At 36.4% G+C, this 26,021-nt stretch overlaps 1 protein-coding gene across 5 annotated transcripts in view; it reads right to left on the reverse strand.

Moving 5' to 3' along the window:
• The window catches only part of CADPS2 (calcium dependent secretion activator 2), a 281,939-nt gene that overhangs the window by 46,239 nt on the left and 209,679 nt on the right, over positions 1-26,021 (reverse strand). For 3 of the 5 annotated variants that reach the window (XR_011723932.1, XM_071733753.1, XM_071733754.1), the window contains 4 exons: positions 20,258-20,361; positions 16,621-16,777; positions 7,804-7,945; positions 7,555-7,674 (listed from right to left, as the gene is read on the reverse strand). Coding sequence is in view for 4 of the 5 variants with exons in the window: in XM_071733753.1 (XP_071589854.1) it covers positions 7,555-7,674; positions 7,804-7,945; positions 16,621-16,777; positions 20,258-20,361 (523 nt within the window). In the remaining variant the exon portion in view is untranslated. The remainder of the gene's footprint in view (positions 1-7,554; positions 7,675-7,803; positions 7,946-16,620; positions 16,778-20,257; positions 20,362-26,021) is intronic. The other 2 variants (XM_071733756.1, XM_071733755.1) reach the window with 1 other exon arrangement.

The raw sequence follows: 26,021 nt of genomic DNA on the forward strand, positions 1-26,021 counted from the left end.
TCCGTGCAATTTTAAAGTTCTTCCACCCTGAACTGATTGCTAAATTTAAACGTAGTTCTTGTGATACGGTATAACAGTTTAAGGCTTAGTAGTAAGTACAGGTACACTTCCACTGTCATGGCAGATTAATTATATTTTCATAATGTATTTTATTGCAAAACCTGGGTTACTGTTTAAGGAAACTGTTATACTATGCAGCATGGTGTTACAGAATGTTAACGGGCACAAGCGACCACAGTTTAGTCTGAGTTGGTCCCAATTCGGATCCAAATAGTTTAAATATGTCACTATTGAGATTTTCTTTCTTCTGCCTCATGACAAAAGAACATTATCAAAGTAATTGCAACCCCAGCTCTCCTGGAAGGAGTCAGCGAGTGCTGAGCGTGCTCAGGATCGAGTGGAGTCAGGTTAAAAAAATCAGCTTAAATAGTGGAAAAGACCTCTAATATCTATCTGACCACTTAATGCATCCCTCAGACAGTAGCACCACCAGTAGCATAACCAGTTCACACCAGGTTAGCAGAGGCAGCAGGCAGTGAAGTGAAGCCAAGCCCAGTCCCCGTGTTCACAGCTCTGGAGAGGCAGCGGGCATGCAGCAGGAGCACCCCTCACCTTCCAGAGCCACCCAACTGCACCCTTGCCTTGATACTTTAATGCTACCAAAACTTCAGAGCCATCTGGTCTTCTGCAGTGCTGTCTCAGTGCCAGAAGAGACTGCTGGGCCCAGCAAAGGGGGCAGCTGGGAAGGGCTGGGCAGTGGGTGACAAACTGGGAGCAGAGGGTGCCCCCCTTAGGAAGGGGCCGGCATGGAGTGTCCAACCCCAACTTCAGCATTGGTTTGAAATGGCTCACGCTTTGATATCTTCACTACACATAGCAGAATTTTCCACAGTTTTGGACAGATGTTTTGTTTTGTTTTTTTAACACATATTTTCCCCACTTATTTTAAACATTAATTGTTAATTTTACATTGTACTGTGATTCTGAAAAAAACCCAGCAGAAATGGGAAAAAGGCCCATGGGACTGCTAAGGTTGCAACTTACAGAGCGATGTTACCTGTTAAGGTGGACCCAAGTAGGGAGGAGCACTTTTATACACAGCTAAGTTTCATTAAGAAATAGAAATAACAAACCACCAAAACTTCTCTGAAAGTTTATAACTGTTAGGCTGTTTCCTATGTTATATAAGAAAATATTGAAGATTTAACTACATCTGCTGTGTACACTAGCAGTTCTGGATGCTACATTATAGCTATTATTTGATTCAAAAGTAAGTCAGTCAATTTTTTCATATGACTGGGGTAAAAGATAATGACAAATTGCATAGGGATAGAAATGGGGACAATTTCAGTATACATAATATGATTGACAATGAACACATTTTCTAGAAAAACCATCCTTTTTCAAGAAACAGAACTACCATTTTTCATCATCAGATCACATAATTTAACTATTTTCTATTCTTCCATATTTTTTTCTTATTTTGCTTAGTGGAATTCCAAATGAAATTCTTTAGGACCCAGGTGGACTAATGTGCTCTCAATAACATCAATGTATGCTTGTGCATGTTCACTCTCTGGCAGCCACTTAATTTGGTTTCATTAGACTTCCAAATAAAGATTCCCAATTATAATAAATGTAATAATAGACACAGGTTCATGAAACACTAATTCATTTATTCACTCTGTTTTCATATAATTTTGATCTCCCATTCTTCATTTTTTACTCAGCACTGTCCAATGAGATTTGAATTTGACTAACATGCTATACTAATAAGATGGGAAAGGAAAATACAGTGCTACAAAAAAATCTACTTGTTCCTAGTTCACACATCCAAGCACAACTCTACTTTGGTTGTTAAGTACTGCAGAAAACTGATTTTAACCACCTCAATACTGCTATTTGTACCAGATACTTATTTTACTCATATTTTAGTTTTTTTATTCCTGACCCTAATCAGTAAAAGTATTAGAAACAGCATTAATTGTCAGCTTCTACCTCAACACCCTGAAGTAGTTGTACAGTCTATAGATCTGCTTTCCCTCTTAGTGGCTGGTTATTTCAGGGTTTGATACTCCATAAAGTGCAGCATGAAAAAGAGCCAAACTCAGTTTTTACCTCCTTTTGGCAGCAGGAGGAATTCCTGCATTTGAATCAAACCACCACAGCATTTGAATCTACATCTGTAATTTCAGAACCAATTTTTTTGGTGAAGGGCCAGGACGCATTCTCAACTACTGAGAAGTCTTTATTTGAACATGTATGGTAAAGCTGCTTCAGTCTAATAAATGGAATAATATTCTACCAGGAAATTGAACTGGCACTCCTTCTATATGCACTATAGTTATCTGTATTTTTAAAATTAAGCACAAAGTCCAGTGTTTCGCTGGTCAAAACTTAAGCTTTCAGTGTTAGTTCTTTGTGCAAAAAGGTACCACTAGTTGTCCACTCTTTTTAATCAGGTCATGGCAGTAAGAGAATGCTTCCAGTGATTAAAAGAGACAAATATTATGACCACTCAAATTTTGGTTTTAATGGAATTTAACTTTGTGTTTGGTGCCACACTGACTGGGAGAGTGGACCAGGCACCTCCAGGGGTTTGTTTTAACCTGAATTATTTTATAGCTTTAGGTTTTGCATCATAATGACCACAGCAAATGAAAAAGAGTCCAATACATAATGTTTCTCCAAGACTCTACAGAATAGTGAACTTAGGAGCTGCATTCAGCCACCTAAGTGTTTCATCTATCCATGACAGCTGAGAGAGGCAGCTTCCCAATGGGCTTGCACTCAGTCAAACAGGACACAAATAAAGCACAGTGTCTGCAAGATCAGCACACACACGACTCTGGAGTAGATGTAGAATATATTATTCATTGCCTAGATGTGAAACTCCATAGGGCAGCTTGGGATACGAAAATATAGGAGAAATATAAAATATCTAAGGACATTCTCAATCAACCATAAGTCAAAAGCTGCTGGCTTCCATTGTTTTAGAATTGTTGTAGAATGATGGCTATTTTATAAATTACTGCAATTACCTTTTTAAAGTTTATCACTCAGTTACTACTCATGAGTGTTTCATGAGAACTGTTTACAAAACAGGGCACTGAGATGTATATCCAGGGCTCAGAAAGTCAGCTAAAAATTTCTTCTACAGAAAAGGATTTTCAATAAGTAGAGTCAATGGTGCTTAGCCCCATCTTTATTTTCCACCATCAGATGAGGGGGAAGGACAAAGCAGAATGTTGGCATATCACAGCTTGTCTACAGTCTCTCAAAGATACTAGTGGCGGAGTTAGCTAACAGTTCCTCTCTCTTTAATTAAGAGTCAGGTATCCTGAGCTAGGGAAACAAAACGTTAATTGAGTCTTCCTTCTTTCTGCATGTTAATATTTTTGGAAGAAAAGAAATCTGGGTCACAATACATATTTGTCTTCCAGAACACTCAATAGTAACAAGCTATATTTGACTCCTTATTCCTAAGAAAGTAGATCAGCTAAACTTTACTATTCCATCAGTCCTATGGCTGTACTTCTAAATACCCATTCTTAAAAAAAAAAAATCATGTTCCACAACTGGAATGACTGTGGCACTACAGGTGCAACCCCACCACAACAGCATTGAAAGGTGGCCTCCTGACTTAGCATGCACAAACACAGAGAGAGGTCCAGCCTGACAGCTTGAAAACATTCAGACCAGATCCCTTCATATCTCACCCAGAGCACTGAGACTGCTCCAGCCATTCCCTCTTGTTGCTCATTTTAGCTGAACCATCACAAGCTTTGATGTTGCCTGTTCTGGCTGGAAGACAAGACAGGACTGTTCTTCTGCAAGCATGAATCTTAATCCACGTTTCCCCAGCCTTGAGTTTTGCTGAACCTGATGTTCTCCATTGGCACCAGATAGCAACAGACTGGTCTCTGTCTACAGAGTCAACAGGTCTCTGCAATATTTCTGTCAATGAATCTATGTCCTGTCTGCAGCGAAAATAATAATATACATACTAAACCATAAACAATTAAAATCATCCAGACACCTAACTTAAAATCCAGGTCAAGAAGAGGCAAAGAATTTAAATTTAAAATATGAAATAGGACGAAAACACAATTTAATGTAGTACATTTGAATTAATGAATAAGTAAGGAAAGAAAAAAAACCCCTCATTCTGGCTGATTAGAAGCTTTTAGAAGCTTTTATAGAATATTCAAACTGTTTTGCTTTTTAAGGATGTTGTCTTCAGCCAAATGGAACAGTAATTCACAGTGCTCTGCATGTCTAGTCAAGGTGTCCTCTGAGTTGTTCTCTCCTGAGACCAATCAAGAAAAGCAGACTGCTGCTCATTACACTTTCCCCTTTTCATATTTCCCTTTCCAATGCCCAGTAATAAAAGATTAAGCCAAAACAACTCAAAGTGACATAATGATCTCCCTATGTACTGTTTTAAGCAGTATAATTTTACTGTTACATTACGCGATCAAGGAAAAGGAAAAGCAACAGTTAATGAAAAAACCATGAACAATCTTCTCTAGTGATGTTCAAAAGAATTGCAGTTCCTTTCAAGTGTAAGAGGGGAAAATCTACTCAGACAAATGCCTAATTTGGAAAATATTTCCTATAGCAGACAAAATAGTCACAGCATTATCAGTAAACATTTAGCTGTAAGTCAGTGGCTCAGAGACTGATTTTTCTCATCACACAGAATTGTCACAGCTGGGAAAGACCTCTAAGATGACCACATACAACCATCACCAGCACCTCCCCTCCCCACCCCCCATATAAAATATATTTATCAATATCTGTATCACCATGCCCACTGAAGCATGTCCTGAAGTGCCTTATCGACTCAGTTTTTAAATATTTCCAAGGATGGTGATTCCACCACCTCCCTGGGCAGTCCAGTTTGTTCCAACACTACTGTCTCAGCAAAGAATTTCTTCCTCAGATCTAGTCTAAACCTCTCCTGGTGCAACTTCAGGCAATTTCCTCTAGTCCTATCATTATTCACTTGAGAGAGAAGAGGCCAGCACCCACCTCCATACAACCTCCTTTCGGGTAGTTGTAGAGAGCAATAAGGTCTCCTCTCAGCCTCCTCTACTCCAAACTATACATTCCCAATTCCCTCAGCCTCTCTTCATAGGACTTTTTCTCCAGATCCTTCACCAGCTTGGTTGCCCTTCTCTGAACTTGCTCCAGCAACACAATTCTTTTTGCCTATAGATTCTTAATCGTGTAATTCAAATTGATAATGATGAATTGACCAAAAACATCAGTTTCAAAGAGAAAGAGAGAAGTCCAGGACAAATATGTGATGTATGTAGTCATCTTCTTGCCAAAGCATCAGCTGTGTGGCCAGAAGGAGGTAGAGAAATGAACTGGGAGAGAAGGACTTGGGGGAGTCAGTAGAAGGAAGGAGACACCTGCAATGTCTGACAAAGCAGGGCCTGGACTCCTGAATTTAGGTGCTTCTGCTGATTCAGTGTGCCACTTTAGTCCCTTTAAGGTGGGTGCTCATCATATTGAAAGGGAAAACAAACAGGAAACACGGGTTTTGTTTTTTTTAACCTGCATTGGAGCCTAAGTATTTGGTCACTCACCACTGGAGACTAACTAAGAAGAGGAACTTTTGGTCTTCCTGCAAAGGATGGGATGGGAGAAGTGCCTACAACAGAGCCAACACCTTGGCAGACCACTACCTGAATGCTGTGCAGGGCAGCAAAAAGGGGATGATGACTTTTTCAAAGGCTACATTGCAGTGGGGACATTGCTGCCCCCACTTCTCTAGAGAAGAAAAGAATAGCTCTGAGGGCAAGTGACAAGAGCAAATGTCAACCTCCTAGTTCACCAAACACTTTGAGAACCTCTATCCTGGTTTAGGATGTTGTGTATACTTTGCCATGCACAGCACAAACCTTACTACCAAAAGATTTGCAAGGGGAATGGGCCAATGGCTGAATATACTATACACTATATTCACTATTCTTACACATTTTTTGACAGCACAGTCTATGAATTTATTGCTACACTAAAATCTTTGTTTAGGAAAGATCTACTACAATAATACTTCAAACTGAATCTGTGTTTATTATATATTAATTATCAAATCAATATTCAAAATACATCAATTTTAATTTGCACACATTCTTTTTACTCTATGGGGTTGCCAGAATAAGGACTTTAAGAGGCCCACATCTAATGTTATAAAAACTCTTAATTCTGAAAGCTATTAAAAAAAAAAAAAAAAAAAAAGTAGTCCTTGATAGCAAGGAAATAACAGAAATAACAGAAAGTAACTCAGTTGCAGAAGACCAATTAGTCTGTATTTCAATCAGGAGAAATCTAGCATTCTTATAGTAAACACAAGAGGTAACCAAAGTTAAGGATCAAGAGGAATTTTGTCAACTGCCAAGGGAATTAGCAGCAGAACAACAATCATAATCCTCAATAGACAAGTGCCAAAAGTCTGGCAGAGCACAAACTATCAACTCAGCTCCCTTTTCACAAAGAGTCACATGGAAAAGATGAGGGGTAATGGGTACGAGTTACTCCTGGGAAGATTCTGATTGGGCTCGAGAGGAAAATTTTTCACAGTGAGAACTTTCAGCTGTTGGAATAATCTCCCCAGAGAAGTGGTGCTTTCCCCAACTTTAAAGTGTTGCCCAATACTTTTAAGATTCATCTGTACAGGACCATCTTCTCTAAACTGTGCTTCTGCCAAGAAAAGGCTGGACCAGATGATCCCTGTGGTCCCTTCCAACCTGCTATTCTATGATTCTATGAACTCCTGCAGTGATGGATCTGAGTGCCTGTTAGGACTGTTGAACTCCATTATAAAACTCGACAAGACAATCATTCACTTGAAATTATTAAGCTTTGCATCTTGAATGTGTACTTTTTCATCCTTTCCTAATGCAACATTAGTTAAAATAAGGTTCTTCTTGTGCCTTTTCTAATGTATATGGCTGTGTCCTCACACAGAAATCTGTCCTGTAACTATGGGAATATTCCCAGAGAACAGGGCACACCTGCTTTTTTGTTTTTTAAGAAAAAAACCCTTAAGTGTTGGGGACAAATCAGAAAGAACTACATATTTTTTCCAAACAGTCAAAGAAATGGATGTACTACTATTCTGGGTACCTAACAACCTTTTGCTATTTTTCTTTAGCATGAATATTTAAATGACAATACTTGCAAGCAATGATTTTCAGAACCAATATAAAATGAGTTAATCAAACCCATGCAAAAATATGATGGGCTGCTTTACTTTACAAAATCATAATCTAAAATCAATTGCTTATTAATTTAGTGTATTAAACACCATTTATACTATGACAGACCTTTGCCCAGTTGGTTTTTTAAGTTATCAGGCTTAAGGCTGCTACATTTTAATGCACTAGAAAGTTGCTAAAAGTCCATGCTTGGCTTGCTCCCAAGAAACAATAATTTCCGACTAAGAGGTCTTAAACACCATGCAATCCAAATACAGCTGCACAGAACACTAGCAAGGCCATGCAGAGCTGACATACAGTCAGAAGGGTATTGAAGAATACACACGTGGAGTCATACAAAGAAGTCATCCAGGTTGGTGTAGTAAGGTTAGGTATTTGTGGAAGATTAAGAGGCAAACTTGGAACTTTTGGAAGAGCTACATTAGGAAGACTGTTGGTGATGCTCCTGTGAAGAAATAAACAATGTAGGAATATAATAAAAAAGAGAATATTTAGAGGAAAATGGGGGAGAACATGTGATTAGACAGAAAGCTATAGGCAGGTCTTTTGTTCAGATTTTGTAGAAAGCACTTACTTGACAGGTTGCCATGACTCTTGTTCCAGACCTCTGTGAATGGATTGGGCAATTGACGATTCCATGAGATCGATGTAGCGGACGACCATGGGAACATAAATTTCTTGCAAGTGCTTGTGAAACTTCCCATTGCACAAAAAGGCTTTGAAAACAAACAAAACACAAAAAATATCAGGCCTTTTCCTACTTTATTTTGCTATAGGAAAAAGTATCTCTTAAAAACATTTTAGGACACAAAAGTATTCTAAGAAAAAGACCCATCTTGTGTAGGAAATACAGATCATAAAATATAATTGAAGTGCTCCAGAAGGCCACTGCAGTACATTTTAAACTGCCACTGTGATGAAAACCAGGCACATACTGAAGTTTTCTTTCTCTCTGAATGAGAACACTTTTGCGTCTTCTTAAAATTATTAATGTACTTTGCTAAATCTAAGCAATTTTGTCCAATACTTAAGACACCAAGACAGAACAAAATACCCAAACCAAACAAAAAGTATGTTTATCATTCAACTATTTTTATTCTCCTTATGCTAAGAACAAAGCTATAGCAAAGCATTCCAGCCTCCCTAGACTAAGTGCAAAAATAGAGGTATATATAATTTCCTCCAGATTGCTTAATTGAAAAAGGCACTGGGTGACATACGCATGTCTGGGGGAATAAGAAGAGTTTACTTATCTGCTCTGTTTCCTCAGGAACTGGCAAAGTCCTGAATCACTGCCTACAGCTACAAAGATTCAATGAGCTCTTGAGTAGAAATCATGTCTTAGTATGCCCATGTATGTTGAAAGGCCAGAACTCACTACCAGCATTTCCCATCCTGACATGTGCCCAAACCTCATCAAAAAAACCTCTTTCCCAGCCATTGTGTGTTCATGTGAAACAGCTTCAGAAGCCAAGCCTGACTCTTCTCTGCCCACTCAACTGTCTTGTAAAAGTTTAAAGGATGATAACTCTAAACTTCCTTTTTGGAAGTTGCTAATTTTCTGGTGTGATTATCTCCAACTTTACAGAAATTGCAAAGGAAGTTCTGATTAATCATCGCCTAAAGTATTTAGGAAAGCTGACAACGTGTAATACACCTAGAGATGTTCTTTTGTTTTTCAAAAGAAATGGAGCTGACTGATGAACACGTTATAAGCATGAAGGATATTACCTAAGAAAAGTAGCTATTAGCAGTAGAAAATTACCCGCCTAAGAGATGAGATTTACTGCATGAAAAACTGTCTGCACAGGGGAAACTGAAGATGCTTAAAACCTGAAAATTAGTTTGCTTGACAAGACACTGCTTGTTCCTGTACTCTCTGAAATATTCCTTTTGCAAATCCAAACTCTTAGCACAAGAATGTCCTGTCCCACCAAGGGAATATACCAGTTACATGTGTCAAATATCTGTGTTCACCCATTAATACAGCATTATTATTAGGACTTATTATTAGGACTTATTATTAGGACTTATTAGGACTTATTATTAGGACTTATTTTCCATGTGTACATGGAAATCATTCAGGCATACAAGATGAGCCATAGAGAGAAATATTCATGATTTTGGCAGCCCCCTTTTTCTTCCACCCATATTCTGTTGTTTCAAATTATCTCCCGCCTCTCAGATCATGGATTTCAAAACCCCTGAAAACCACCTCATAAAACGACAACCCTTTTTGTTAGACTACTGATAAGAATCCATGTATAAGATATAAAAAGAATTTCTACAGCTTCCAGAAACTCCTCTGCCTTTCATTCCTGAATGATGTTTACCACAAACTGAACCTGGGAGAGATAAAGACTATAGGGAAAATGTGTCATCAGGTTTCAGTTCTCTGGTGCTACTTGTATTGTAAGGAAGTGCCTTTGTTGCTGAATCTCTGGACACTTCTTTTTTTTTTTTTTTTCCTCTTCCATACAGTGATCTGAAAGAAAGAACTGTTTTCTTGAAAGCATCCTTGTAGAATAATTGAAAATTATGTCAACCACTTTTACCTAAGGAAACAATACTAATGGGATCACTTCTCTCTGGTTTTGTTTATATGTCTCTGTCTTGCTAAGAATTTTGAAACTTTTAGCTAATTTCAACCATATTACACACTGGGGTGGAGGCAGTAGATATGTGAAGTTTCATGAAAACATGCAGCTAGATAGCAGGCAGAGATCATTAGGGTTTCCACCGAGAAAAAGGCAGTGGCATAGGCTTATTAAACACTTGAGAATCCACTCTTGAGAGCACCTATGAGTCCATTACAAACATGCTCTGTTATTTACATTGCTCACAGAACTGCTTGCTAACTAGATAATTCTGGCATAATTATTTGTATATCAGGCACTCAAAACAGGGTTTTTTTGTTATATTCATGTATCTTAAAACTGCAGCATCTGTGACCAACAACACAGCAGTAACAACAGCTGAGAAGGATTTAGATAGTAACACAAAGGTTTCACAGCAAACGGCTGATACACATTGCCTTTAAGAAACAAAAGTTGACTGGTATGAAGCTACACATTAACTGATTTTTCAAGGCAACTTTGAGCTTAAAAACAACAAGAGTACAACTCTATCAATTACATCAATATTACTACTTTATAGCAAATCAGTGGAGAGCTGGCATTAATCAGGCAATCACAGCTACTTGAAGGGATGAACTTGTAGTTTACTGAGTACACCACAGAAATGCTCTGCTACAAGTCCTGCTCTGGGAATTACAGTAATAAATCCTCATGGGCAGGAGGGCGACTCTTGTTATTTCAAAGTCAGAATGAAATTTAAAGAAGTCACAGGTGAGAAAAGCTGCTCAAGTTAGAAAGCTGAATCATTTTCCTAATTTCCTGACAGCAGTCTTTGCAGGGAAGTGAAACTTTCCAAAATGATGCCAAGATTCTTAATGTGACTGCACCTCTGCAAAAATGGCTCTGTAAGTGGGCACACATGTGAGAGTGTTGTCACGGATCAACAATTGTTTTCCCAGGGCTGAGGACATGGCAGCTCTGATTTACCCATCTGGAGATCTCTGTCAAGGATTACTGCAGGGCAGGGAAAGAACTCGGAGTGCAGGGGTAAGTGATATAGCTGAGTATCATCAGCAGACTCATGGCACTTTACCCTATGATTAGAATTGATCTTGGCAAAAGGTACCACCTGTGCATCAAAGCAGATGTGAAACAAGAGATCCTTGAGGAAATGCCACACTTCAAATCCTTCAACTACCACTTGTCTTCAAAAATATGTAGCTTAATTCTCCATTGTCTTGTCAACACAGACACTGCACACCCTCTTCCTATGAGACATCTCATACTCACACAAACAACAACAAAATGAAAGCCTATGCCAGGGCAAGCTGATGCACGGGCATTATGATGGAAAAGAGACTACAGATGCCCAGTTGAAAAATTCTTGAAATACTGAAGGTGAAATTTATTAAATTTTTATATATGAGGTAGCTCAAATACATAAAATATGAAAAAAAAGGGATCAGAGATGAAAAATACAGTCTAGTAGTGCAGTGGAACAAGGTTTCTCCTCCAATAGTACAAAAAGAATCTTCTGTGCTTGTGCATAACAAGCTGTGGGGCTTGTTTTGCTCTTACTTCTACAATCACAGCTTAGGAGTTACTCTGGAGTCAGCATATGCTGCCCTCAAGAGCTTCTGTAGAATCAAAGGAAAGGAAGAATGACACAGGTTAACATGAGTCTCTTTTCCACTGAAAAAAATTAAAACTTTGGCAGACTATAATTATCCTGCTCTCCATAGGATTCCATTGGAAAGGTCTTACTTGGATTTTCTGGCATATTTTGAAATCCAGAATAAAAGCAGCAAACTCCAAGAAGGAAATTTCCTTGGGGCTCTATATTCTAATCAGACCAGTTGAAAATAGCCCAATAAATTATATTTTTATATTTATATAAGAGTGTATATTTCCATTTATTTTCTCTTTATATTACCTTCTGCCTCCACAGAACACTTATTAATCAGGTACTTAAATTGTGGTGAAAATTGGAAGTAATACACAAATTATTGTGTATTTTTACATACAAGACATACTTTAAAATGAACGTTACAGATGTACTATGTCGTAGCAAGATGAAAATTTATTTCATATTTCCAAGACAGAATGACATGAACATCTTACTGTATGATTTTCTTGTGCCTAAAATCCCAATCCAGACAAAGAGGTTATTGGATATTCTGGTAAGCAATAAAGCAGCTTAAATTAACTTACAGTATCAGTAACCACAACACACAATTCTTATCTGAAGGCAGGTTATGATTTCAAAGCAGTCCTAATAGGACTGAGCAAAACTGCTATGTCCTTACTCTAAGAAAATATTCCCACTGTAAATAATGAAAAGTGTAGGTTTAATGAGAGTTAGCAGTCTGGGTACAGAGCTTGCCCTGACTACCTTAAATCCAAATTGTTTTCTATCTCCACTCTGTAGTTTAAGGAGAAACTATGCTGTAATACATAAATTCTAGAGCAAAAGTGGTGCCCAGGCTGTAACAAAGCAGGAAGGTGATGCTATTTGGTGGTGTTTCTGGTACTTGAGTTCTACTAATGCTTAATAGCAATGGTTTTCAAGTGTCTAAAACTCAACATAATGGTTTTTTCTAAATCAGCTTCACCAGACTGTCTGCAGGTGTTCCACGGCAGAGTTAGGGCAGGTATTTCACAGGTATTTCATTGAGATGGAAAATGAAGATTATGAGTTAACTTTCTATTGCTCCTACTTTTGACTGATTCATGCCAGTATAGTAATGCAATAATGCTGAGCAACAGCACAGTACATCGTATCAGTAAGTGACACTTGGAAAGAAAACTTGTCAAGGAAAGGAGCAGAATATTGACTATGCAATTTTTAAATGTCTAAAATAAACCATATCAATAGACATTTCATGTAACTAGGTGTATGCCACTAAAAGAATTCTCTATATATGTCTTAAATTAAGAGGTATTAGTGTATATTTGCATTCAAGTACTAAATAACTGATTAATCTGAATAATTAAACAACTACAGAAAGTAAATCATCCTCAAGAGCAGAATCATTTGCAACATAATTTATATGTTTTGTGACCAAATAGCAAAATGGTCAATACAGAAAATAAGACATAATTCTGGATCAACCATGTCCTCCTTCCCTCTACAGATATTCAATTCTGGAAAAATAATTCGCCATCATATAGAGATATAGAGAGATAAGGGTACAGTTATCACTGTACAATCTGAACAACTTTATAGTCAGGCATAATTGTGTATAAACAACAGGAACTTTGGAGGTCATCACAACATATACTGTAAAGAGTATATGTTTTTTCCAAACCTTTAGATTTTGAAAAATTACAACAAATTTATCAATAATCCACTACTGATCTCCATAGGAATATTTAAGTAACTTTTTGTTATTTGTTAGCTCTTGTTAGAAAAAATAAAATGTTTTATAGGATGGAAAGATTATGCTCATCCATTTTTTCAACTAGTTCTTCAGTTAGCCTTAAAAGGAAAGCAATCCCTGATGAATTCTTAATTGTTGTGGAATAAGGTCAGAAAAAAATGGAGACACGGTGACTCAAAATGGAGTCCTTCATAATAGAAACATGAAGCTGCAGTCAGGACTCCCAGTTCCCTTTCACTTAATGGAAAGTTATATGCAGCACTGGAAAATGCTTTTTTTTTTCCCCCCCTCATTGCTAAATTAATATTAGCTTTGAAGTATCTGGCTTGAATCTTGCACAAAGTTTTGCATACTACTTAAATACCACATTTGATACTATTTGAATAGCAAAGAATATGCATTTTCATTAGGTCACAGTCTTTCTAATATCAGATTTTAGAACCATAGTTATAAAAATAGTCTTACACGTAAGTTTTCTTTAATGCTGTAAATGTTGGCTTGTTTCTTTATTGTTAGGAGTTCACTCATGTCAGGTTTGCATGAAAACTGACTCCTGCATCAAAGATTTGGAGCTCATTTAAAGCTCTTGAGATAGAATAACACGCAGGTGTCAGCCCTCCAAATTTCACTGAAGATTAACCTAATATGCAATATGGTGACCTAACAGTTCTTCGTTTGAAAGAAATCTGAAAAGTAATCTCTGATAGAGCTGGAGAGTGAGAATAACCCAGTGGGATTTCCACCTCTTCATTTCCTAATGAGTTTTTTGATAATGAGAGGTGACTTTGCCAGTCACTGTGGGCTCTATTACGGCTAATTTACTCCACTTCACTCTCCTTGTTAATTATTAACACTAGCCTTTTTATCCTCGTGAGACCTCATTCCAGTTTTTCCCTTTTTAGATTTTTTTTTTCTAAATCTATCTTTATGAAGGTGATAGTTTTCAGGAAAAGGTTTTCACTTAGGGTAAAGCCAGAATGATGTATTTCATTTTGGAAGACTCCTAAATTTATTATATAAGCATGGGGAGGTCTTTCTAATGGCTTTAATGCACTTGCAAGGTGAAAAGGCTGTTAATTAAAGAATAAGCACTGAGGTACGTTCCACTTGGGAATCAGTTCTTGATAGAATGGTCACTTGCCACTTGCTAACATATCCACTGATTAAACGGTGGCTAATTTCCACGTTTGCTCTCCAGTAGTTCTGGGGAAATAAAAAAAAAATGTATAATTTTCCAGATGGCTTGCGGTTGCCAGGAACTGTCCTTGTCTGTTATCATGAAATTGGTAAGGTGTGATGTGTCCCTTTGTATGCTTAAGTTATAGTTTTATAATTTTTCTAATAATTGCTTTGACACAAAAGTTTGCATAAAATGTCTTTCCTAAGGCTGTTTTTATAATATAGTTTTATTATCTATTTCATCTTTTAAGGAAAGAAAAATGAGCAGCCAACCGGAAACCTCTTTGCAGGTGAGGACAACCCTGGATTTTTTTCTGTCACTTTTCTCAGGCTGGAACCAATGCAGAAAGGAACAAAAATGACACAATAATGTAGTTAAAACTAGTGCCACAAATCCTTCTTGTAAGACTATGAAAATTACCTCCACGGCTTCAAGAAACCAAATAACTATTTTTAGTGCACATAACATCACAACTAGAGACATGATTTCTAAACTGAAAATTTAAGATGATAGGAAAGACAGCTGAATACAGGCTTCAAAGTTTTAATCCCTGCCCATTCCAGAAGGATTGGGACTAGATGATCTTTAAGGTGCCTTTCAACACAAACCATGCTATGAGTCTATGATTTTAGATTATCACTCACTTCCAAGTAATGCCGAATCCACCTAATAGAAGTCTGTTAGGAGATCTGCAGCAAGATCAAACAATTCCTTCAGTATTCTGAACAGCCTTCTAAACACAGCTCAAAGTACCACCAGCATTGCAATTTTAATGGGTTTCTGTAGTTGCAGTTGTTCAACAAAGGATCCAAACAAACCATTTAGGAACACAAGAAATGCTAACAGATACATTTTCTTTCATGAGGATGACATAAAAAAAGAAATCATCGGGAATGTGCCTTTTAATGCATCGCTAAATGTCAGGGCATGGAAACATAATTCATGAAAAGAGATCTCTAATGAGTGGATGGAAATGTTCTTTCACTCCATCCTATACCATACTCAACGTGGTGAAAACATCAATTTCCAACAACCCTGTTTAGGATTCAGCTTTAGTGGCACTGTCCATTTGCCCCTTTCCAGTCATCAAGTTCATCATCCCTCATGCTAGAGTGATTTGTACATTTGCTGTTCTCTGTTTCATGACATGCTGGGGTAGCCACCAGGTACTACACTGAGATGACCTCTGTATTTCAATAAACACTTAGCAGCTAAGGTTAACAACAATACAACATTAAATAATGCAGGTTGCAAAATACGTAACCTTGAAGAAACGCTCTTGAATAGTATTTTCCATTCTTTCAGTGAAATGATTTCCATACACAGAGCTAAAATTTTTAAGCTATTGAAGTTCCACAGAAATGAAAGGAGTTCTCAGGAAGACTTAAAAAGGATTTCTTGTATTTATAATTTAAAAAATAAACATTTTAATAACTTGAATCATTCAGTAAAAACAGCATTTGGATTACAACAATTTCAATTACAAAAAGCCCAGTAGATCAATTTCTCATTAAAAAAAAAATAGAATATGAGTAAACAAAGCACAAATATATATTTTTAATTTATTATGCCTTAAAATTTTAGCTGTAATTCAATGTTTTTAAATTAACAGCTCATCCATTTTCTTTGGTTTCTTTAGTTATTTCCTTAATTCCATTATTAAAATCACTTTCACTCAAAACATCCCTAGGACATCACTTAGCTATTCAAAAAATAAAATAAAATAATCTCTTCAAAGCTGAAAAAAGCAAGATAATATGTCTATCTGAAATTTTGGTCTTCAGCTCAATTTGTGATACAGCAATAAAGCAAGGGAAAATAGCACTGTGATTTGTTGTCTGCATCTTAATCCATTAATGCTAAATCTACAATACCTTTATAGATATTACTAGTCTGAAAATAGTTCATATGAGGGCTTGGAAGGAAATATTAAGTACAATTTTACTTCAGGAGTATCGGTTAAATATGAAATATCAAATACATATTATGTGACTTCTCATCATGTTTAAAAAGTGAGAAATTAGTGAAAACTGAATGATTAAGGAATTACCAGAATAGGGAACGAAAGGATGCAAGGATAGAGAGAAACTGCTCAACTTCCAGGAAATGGAGTACCAGGGTATATATATTGTAAACACAGGCACGGTCAGGTTGGTTTTTATTTTGAGAATTACATTATTTAGAAACAGATTTCTAAGGTGTGGGTATATCAAAAAATCTTATACATGCAATTAGTAAGAAACTTAAGATATTACTGTCATTTCTGAGGGCGTTATTCAGCAGCTGGAAAAGTGGGAAGCTGTCCCAGGAGTCCTGTGGCTGTGCCTCGAGTGCAGAATCCATATCAACAGAATACAGAGACAAAAACTTCTCTGCATGCTCAGCCAATAATTCTGGCCACCAAGAAAATGCCTGCAAAGATGACAAAATAGAATTACTAAACACAAGTCATAACACCAAGAGATGTGTTTTATCTCTGGCAAAGTACACTGGTATATGTCAGTTCATGTCCTATCACATTTGGGGAGGATAAACAGGACAACTGAGAAATGTGAAAATATTTCCTAGAAGCATGCATCAAAAATGGAAGGAATGAAATAAAAATATGCCAGGGAAAGATTACAGAACCAGAAAAAAATGTAACACAAAAACTCGAAAAAGGAGTATGAATCCCTGCTACTCTTTCCCAGCGAGCAAAGAAAAGAATGAAACCCTCAGACTTGAAAAATTACTGTGTTAATCAGATTAAACTATTTTCCAAATAATTCTTGTGACTACATTTTGCACTCAAATCTGAAGAAATGGTTTTAGTGTGAAATTTTATTCCTTGAAGCCCACACTTTTTTTTAAATAGAGCACTTTTAATATTAGTATTTTTGCCTTAAAGATGTCAGCTTCTCCTGAAGAAGGCATCCAGTCTTCCTTCCACAAATGCTGCTAAGTACATCTTTAGAAATTCACTGATGTCTGTATTAATTTTCAGTAACTTAACATGTTGGAATACACAGTTTTCTTTGCTAAAAATTTAGATTCTTAGGTAATCTTAGCTTAAGAGAAGAAATCTAATAAAAACTGTCAGCAAGTAAAGCCAGCTCCACATTACAGAATGCTTCACATAAAACTCTTGTACCTTTTCACTGTCACTGAAATCTAGGTCAGTATTGAAGCTGAGTATTGGATCAGAGGGAGCTAAATATCCTGGAGTTAAAAATGAAGGTGAAATGAGCTTATGAAACAGAATGAGTATCACACACAGCTGAGAGTTTTTTGCTGAGAGCTCACAAAAATATTTGACAGTAAGAAATACATGCCAGGTAAGAAAACGTCTTTGCTTTCAAACTTATGCCCCTCATTTTGAGTATTTTGCTTTGAATATTTCTGAGTTACCAGTGTAAGAAATATGTGGCTTGATGTATACAAGATCCTCACTTCCATTTCTGAAATCAGGTAGGTACTTGGTAATGTAGAATTAGAACTCATTAGAACTAAATAGAACTCAGGCCTGACAGCACAGATAAAAGACCCCTTCTGAAAAGTGGTCTAAAAATATATTTTTGCATCCTGGACTTTTTGATGACTGCCTGTAATTCTTTTTGACACAGGGCAAATGGAGAAAAGATGATTTGGTAGGAAATTTAAAGATACGCTGAGCATCCACTGCTATTACTAAAAAGTGCTGGGTCTGTTGCAATGTCAGGACTGGAGGATGCTCCAGCACCATAATGAAAAGGACAGATGAGGCGTTCAAAATTTTAGCAGAGTTTAAAATGGGGTTTTCCCCTCAAACTAGAAGCAGTTTCTCCTTAGTAAATCCTGTTTAAATGTGAGCTCATTAAAGGAACAGATTCCTTAACCTAGAAAACAATTAAACTTAAATAAATAAATAAATAAGTAAGAAAAGAAGTGTATACAGGCAATGGCAGGTGTGTCTGTTTTAGACAAGCAAAACTCTTATCAGAAAATATAGCCAAAACCTCAAAACAAAGGAAAAACAAACCCAGAAACTCAGCACATTTCATTCTTCCCCTTTGTAAATGAACTCAGAAATTCTTCTCACCCTCCCAAGAGCTACCCATCATTGCTTAGGCAGCAAGGAAGAAGAGAAAAACATATTACAGCTAAAATAGTTGTTCAGTCATTACAGATAATATGAAAACAGACTGAAGACAACTATCAACCGGTGACAGACATTCTAAGAGAATAAACACACCAACCAGACTGAAAGAAAACTGAAGTTCTTAGGTTTTCGAAAAACACACAGATGTGGCAGTACAGCACCAGAAATAATCAAAAGAATTTATGCTACACATTCAATGCACAGTTCCATGCTATAAACCATGAAAAAGAATGCTTAGTTCATCAGGAATCACATACCTCTCTTCCCTTTGGGAATCCCAGAAATTTGGAAGTGTTATGAATTTAAAAAAAAAAAAAGAAACAAACAAAAAAAATCTAGTATTAAAAATGTGCTATACTATTTTAGAGATTACTGATCCTTTTTACCATCTGCAGCATAAGAATGAATACAGTTAACATTGAACACAGTTAACATTATAACATGAAGTCACCATATTTAATCTGCACTTTTGAGCAGGTAATGTGTAATTTTTTGACCTTGCTCTCAGATATTTTTAAATATTGAAGTTTTGCCTGGTCTACAACTTTCAATACAATTAAACATTTTTATGTGAAGGAAGAAGGGGGAAAATATCTTAAAATTACCTTTATTTTTTAAAGCTGAGATAAGACTGAAAATTTTTGACTAGCTGATTTTTCTGAAGGCACATGCAGTATATTTACCCTTCTGAAAAATATTGCATCTCTGAGTACATACAAGTAGCACGGAAAATAGACCTACAGTCTCAGGTCCTCAAAAGACAAAGACAACAATATATACATTTTATTAAGTAATTATTACAGAGTAACACAGTGGCAACAGTAGTGTAGGATAGGACCTCTAGGGAATTCATTTCAAATCATGGAAACAGCTGTTTCTTCAGTATAAGTTAAAACATTTATAACAAGTTCACACATGACAGATGCAAGCTAAAACCTAGATTCCATAGTGTGATATAAAACCAGATGTTTTAAATGATCGTATTTATAAACTGCATATACTGAATCATGTTTATCCTTTTGCTTACTTTTCCCAAAAATATTTATTGAGTTTTTGAGAACACTTTAAAAACAATTTCCTGAGCCTTAGAAAACTATTTTCATAAATGTTAATAATATATCCAATTGTGTGCACTTGCTCAAATCTATTTTTGTAATTCCTTGATACAAAAGGAGCTATAATTCTAAATAGTACAAACATAGTTGTTACTGCATCATGAAGCTGATGACTGGAGAGTAAAAAACATGAAACACTTGTATTTTATTTCTTCTACCTTATAATGTAATTTAAAACCCCACAAGTTTAAAAGCAATACTTTTCCAATCAGCAGAAGAGTAATGTGAGTGTGATTATTATACTCATCATTATTTTTATGTTAAAATAAATATCTATATAGATTGATAAAAACTAGCATTCAGTTATATTTTCTTTCTATTTTGAATGAGAAGGGAAAAGTTAATAGGAACAACTGTATAAGGCTATGAATGTTTTCCACACCATTTCACCACCTCCAGCACAAAGATGTTTTTTCTACTTTATGCTCTTTAAATTTTCATTTCTAAACCTGCAGCTCATTCAAGCAAATTCAAGCAGAGTTTTATTTCACTTCACTTTTCATAAGCTTCAAGTCTCTTATTTCTCTGTAAATGTGAACTGCCTTGAACATATGTCAGAAAGTAAAGCTAAAATGTTTCTTGACAGAATTGCTTCGCATCAGGGGATAAAATAATCTAGGAACAAACCATTCCCTACAGCAAATTCAGTTACGGCCTCACCTCTGAATGATGCTCTTCATTTTGCTGCAAGACTTCGATACAGAGTTCTGCAAGGTGAAGAACCTCTTCCAATTTTCTAGCAGGTGTTGCTTGGTTCATGCTCTCTATGTGAATATAAAATGCAAAGCAGAATTATTTTAGTTCTAAACAATATGCAATTGTAAGAGAAAATGAGGTCAGTCAGGAATGGGAATGGAGCAAAGTTACAGTTTTCTGAGGTAAAGTCTATTTCACGTTAAGGACAATAATTTAATACAAGTAAATGAAGCTGAATTTCCAGATCACTATAAAGAGAAAATATTTAATTCACAAAAGAATCACTGAGCATTATAAACCTTATCTGATTAATCATAAGAGAACTAACAGGTGCGTCAAGGTATTAGGTGCTCAACTTTTGCAACAAGCAAGTTCTAATTCTCCTCAAGGTCAGATATACAAAGGCAGGAGACAGTAGAGACCTTTTTTGTTCTTGTGCTTTCAGCACAGTGCCCTTCTCACTAGATGACTCATTGTTATCTTCAGAAGATTCATAAATTTTGCAGCAGTCAAAAATTCCGAATGTTTCATCTAAATAAGACACTACATTTCAGGAGTATTTAGAAATAAGAAAAGCACAAAACACAATAAAGATTAAAGTAACTAATTTCTCATAACTGATTATTCAACCTACTAATTTTCTACCTACTGCTCAGCAACAACAGTGAATGCATTCTTTTAGGTAACACAGTGAAAAGTGATACTACAAAATACAGATGGCATAATAGAATTGATTGAAGCTTACTAAAATCTCCATACGAAGGAAAACAAGGGCAAATGCAAAAGTTAAAAACGAATAATGTTATTCACTCATTTTATAGAGTAGACCTCAAACAGGAGACAAACAGCAAAAGGTAAACCAAACCTAACTAGACATCCTACAGTGCAATTAAATTCAGTTTAGTTTTCAATTAAAAAAAAAAAAAAAAATTCTTAGGACTAGATCCCAGGGAGAGTCATGGAAGATAAGAGAGTAACTGAAGGATTATGGCTTAATCAATAAAAGTAATTTGTCCAAATACATGATCTGTATCATTAGGAATAACTCCAGTGTTAGCTATCTGATTTTGTTTGTTTAACAAAGCTTTTGTACCTAAGCTTAAACCATGAGATGGAAATGATGTTGTACAACATAATAATAAATCAAGTGTGATCACATTGACCAGGTTTGCAGAGAACTTACGAAGCTGGTAATCCTATTGTCTCATTTTCTGTGCATCTTAACAGTATGGTTTGAGTTGGAAGATATCTTATAGTTCAGCTAGTTCCAACACCCCTGACTATATGGAGGGACACTTGGCACTAGACCACGTTGCTCGAAGTCCCATCCAATCCTGGCCTTAAGCACTTCCAGGGAGGGAGCATCCATAACTCCCCTGGGCAACCTGTTCATGGATCACTTGAATAGCAAACCACATGAATACACATATTCATATGCAGAAAATCCTGCTGATGTTTCTTTTCCACTTTATGAATTCATCATGGCACAGAACATCAGCAGGTTAATTAAAAAACTTACAAAATCTCCTTGGTGTCGGTAAGGCTTGTCAAAACGTACACACTAAATATTTTAAACACTTAACATTTCTAGAAAGTCAAAACAACTTTTCAGACATCTGAAATGCAGGTGACCTTTTCCAGTACTTCAGCACTAACACACTGATGCACAGTACCTTGAAAAACATAGCTCTAATGCAATATTTGAAGAAACATTGGATTAGAACCTCCAGCAGACTTGTACTTAAAGGTGACTACAAAAGCACATTGTTTTCATAATACAAAGCAGGCACATTAGTTAATGAGGGCTATAAAAAACCAAAGTTTTCACATCTTGCTAAAACAGACCACATAAGCAGATATGTTGAAATAACATGATTTCCAAAACCCTAACCTAATTCAGGAAAGACTTAACACAGGGACATAAACCAAGCACAAAACACACACCAGGATACACAGCTATACTCACACTGTCAAAAGTATGGTAACGAATATTATAATGAATTTGGAAATTTTATATCAGAGAACAGTTGTATGGCTACAACCACAAATATACTGGTGCATTATATCAAGTGAGATTAGAAAGGCTTGGTCCAGCCTAAATTAATTACCTGACAGTATAAAGACTGCTATTTGATTCAGACTGAAAAAGTGGTTTTTATGCTATCCAGGACTGAAAGTGCTGCTTCCTCTAATGGTCAGTGTCCTCCCCTCCCTGAACATGCAGCAAGTGGGGTTCATACAGCTGATACATCACTATCAGTATCACTGATGTTCGTAAGTCTTAGGAAGAAACTAGAGATATTAATAGAGTCTGACTGGCAGGTCTGATTTCAGCACAAACAACAAATTTTATTACAAATTCAGCCTGATCTTCGTAGATCTTACTAATAATCAAGTAAATAACAAAATTGCATTCATAATTGCATCAATTCCTTATGAAAAGGGATAAGATGTAAGCTATTCAAAATTATATCCTAGAAAGACTCCTCTAAATTAGTATGAAAGTAATTCTAATAATTATATTGAATCTGATATTGCAATTTTGCATTAAAGTTCACTTATTCTGCACCTGGAAAAAACCCAAAATAGCCTAAGAATGGCTATTGAACTGATATTCTTAGTAGGGAGAGGAGGAGAAAGACCATAGTATGGTCTTCATCTGTGTTGAAGTGATGAATTTTGATCAGAAATGGCATTGAATGGAGAGTTTAGGGATTTTGTGGGGTTTTTTTTTTGTTTGTTTGTGAGTTGTTTTGTTGCTTTTTGTTTTGTCTTGTTTGTTTGTTTTGTTTGTTTGTTGAAAGGCATAATGAGCCTAATAATATAAAGTGAGAATCAGAAATGTTCCAACACAGGCAGTGTTCCCACACTAGGACCACTTGGGAAGGAGATCAGGAATAATGCTGGCATAAAAAATAAATCAGTCATGACAAACTATTTCAATAAGGAATTGCAAGGATTTCGGTCATTATGGGACTCAGGAATATTTCCTGACTATGGGTTCAGGAATATTTTTTCCAGCAGGATTACTGTGTTTAAGAGGAAAAAGAGAAAACTGTAAATTTTCCTTTCAGTATTGCAAGCTTCTGAATGACACTTCATAGAAGAAAGACTGAAAATGTGAGACAGATTAGGCTCAATGAATTCCAGTTTCACGTTTGCATGAAATTTCCCTTGCTATATACTATTTACTAGTTTACACTAAAATGATTACTTGCTAAAACCACGTATATTACTCTTGATGCTTCATACTTATTTCAACAATATTTTCATAATTATTTTCTGATTAAGATTTACTGATAAGAAAATGTAGCAGACAATTGCACTCGCTCAGCACCCTTGGACAAATCTCTCTGATTTTGTTGTTTGCATATTCACAGAAAAATCAGTACATGCAGTTTCATGTGGATATATATGCTTCCCTTCATTTTGCTTAGCCTTCATTTAAAGTTTCTTTTTCTAAGTCACCATATAAGCTATTTTTTTTCTCTGTAACTAAGGATCTTATCATTTCCTAAATCGAGTGAACGTACGTTACAGAGAGACACCATTTACATGGGTGTATAAATAAGGGGCTAGGAAGTAATTTCAGAGAAAAGGAGATAAATACTAATATTTTTTTAACCAAAAAAAGCAGTAAACTTAAAATATGAGTACCAATTAGCTGTTATCTGGAAGTTTTAGAACCTCCAAAACAATCTGAGCAAATACTGCCCCTGTCTTTGTAAGCATAAAAAAATTACAGGCATGGAAATCTGTGCTGTCAGTTTTCATTACATTCACTATGTCTTTCTCCTCACAATTACTAAGGGTTGTTAAAATGTGTTTACACTGCTCAAACTAACAAGTTGCAGAAGGAGTCATGTCAGTAAATATGCTGCTTGACATCTTTCAGAAAATAAACAGAAAAAGCCATCAATCATCTGTTTTCAGCTTCGCATTCTGCTGAAATGAAAAAGCAAGCCAGGCTTTGCAAATAATGGATGCTCTCTGAAGTACACATTATCCATGATTCACACAGGTACCAGGAAAATATTGCTAAATGAGCTAAGTTAAGTGAATAAAATGTTACTGAAATGAAAAGGTGAATGCTTCATGGACTGATGGAGCCTAAGGCCATAAGGTACTGTCAGATCATGCAGTCTGACCTGTGTCACACAGGTCAGGGAACTTCCCCCCATTCCTCCTTTCTTGAGTGCATCAGGATGTCTAAAACCTAAGAACAGTGTGTCTAATACCTAACTTAAGCTTACTTTCCAGAAGAGAGAGTACCCATGAAGACAAATGGACAATTCACTTTTCTTTTTCTCCCCAGTGTGTAAGGTTTTCCATCAGTGTGTTTAATTTCTCATTAGCATTTGGTCAGCACAGGAACTGGCTTATTAAAAAGGTGGCTTTCCTACTCAGATATGAGTACAGTGCAGCTAGGAGGTGCCTGTCTCTGGCCTGTGGCACAGCATATATCCCTTACTGGTTTTTCCTGCCCCTTACTGGTTTTCATCCTTCCTCCTTTTCTTCACACAAGCACATCCAGACCAAGACACTCAAGAGAACCAATCTGTCTTCAGGCCAGAGGGTCAGCCACGGACCAGTCGTAGAGATAGCAGAAAAAAGGCAAGTATTGAGAGACCCTGTGTTCACCTTCACATCCACACAGCTTGGATGGGGCTGCAGACTTCTGGGATGATGTTGCATTTTAGGATTTAGTCCAGCTCATTTTATGCCAAACTGCAACAGAACATCCAGTTTGCATTTTAATTCTCCATGTAAGACAACTGGTATTTGTTTTAATTTTCATTGGCACCGTTGCTCTGGTTGCTGGCAGCACTCAGCTGTTATGCTACTTAATGTTAATGCAACCAGCATTAAAGCCTGGAAGAAAGTGTAAGATGCCTACTAGTGGAGGTGTCTGACCATCAACTAATTAATTTCTATGCATATGCCACAACTACACCCACAGGAGGGCAGATAACATTATGATTGTTGGTTGTCAAACGCCTTCCAGTATGTGCTGCACACACAGAAGTGAAGAGTCTGAGCAAGTTTTGGAATATAGTTTATTTAGATATAGAGAAGAGGGATCTAAATGTTATGTATTTCTTTCCAGTTGTAGTGCATGGAGCCTAAATGAGCTTGCCTGTTATTTTATACCAGCTCTCTTGCCAAGGAATCTGACTAGATCACTCCAAATAAGACCCTAAAATGGGTTAATTTTCATGTAGAGGGGATGACATGGAAGCCCTGCAGTAAAACAGGCCATAATATAATGTGATAATGCGGAGACATCATAGTTTGATCTGGATGAAGCCACCTCTGCTCCAGTGGGGCACTTTAATATGGACTTCTAGCATATGAAAGTAGCAAGATTGCTTCTAGACTTGTTCCAAAAGCAGAAGAAACATCAGTAAACTGGAGCTAATACGTTACTAAACCTGAACTGACTCTCCAGAGTTAATCTGCAACTGGGATAATCCACTCACAGAGAATTTCAATTTGACTGTGGTAGATTTTCCTACAGATTCTCACAGAATTAATTCTGCATGAAAAACCAACGCTAGTCTTGTAGAACTAATGGAATTTTGCTTTAATTATGAATACTTCATAATTGTTTTCTAAGAATTCAGTAGGATTTTAAATTATAGGGACAAAAATAATAATAAATTTAATTCCCATTATCACATATGTTCAGAGAGATTATGAAATTTATACAGTGTTAAAGTTCACATCT

The sequence above is a fragment of the Heliangelus exortis genome, chromosome 1 (assembly GCF_036169615.1).
Source record: "Heliangelus exortis chromosome 1, bHelExo1.hap1, whole genome shotgun sequence".
NCBI classification, from domain to species: domain Eukaryota; kingdom Metazoa; phylum Chordata; class Aves; order Apodiformes; family Trochilidae; genus Heliangelus; species Heliangelus exortis.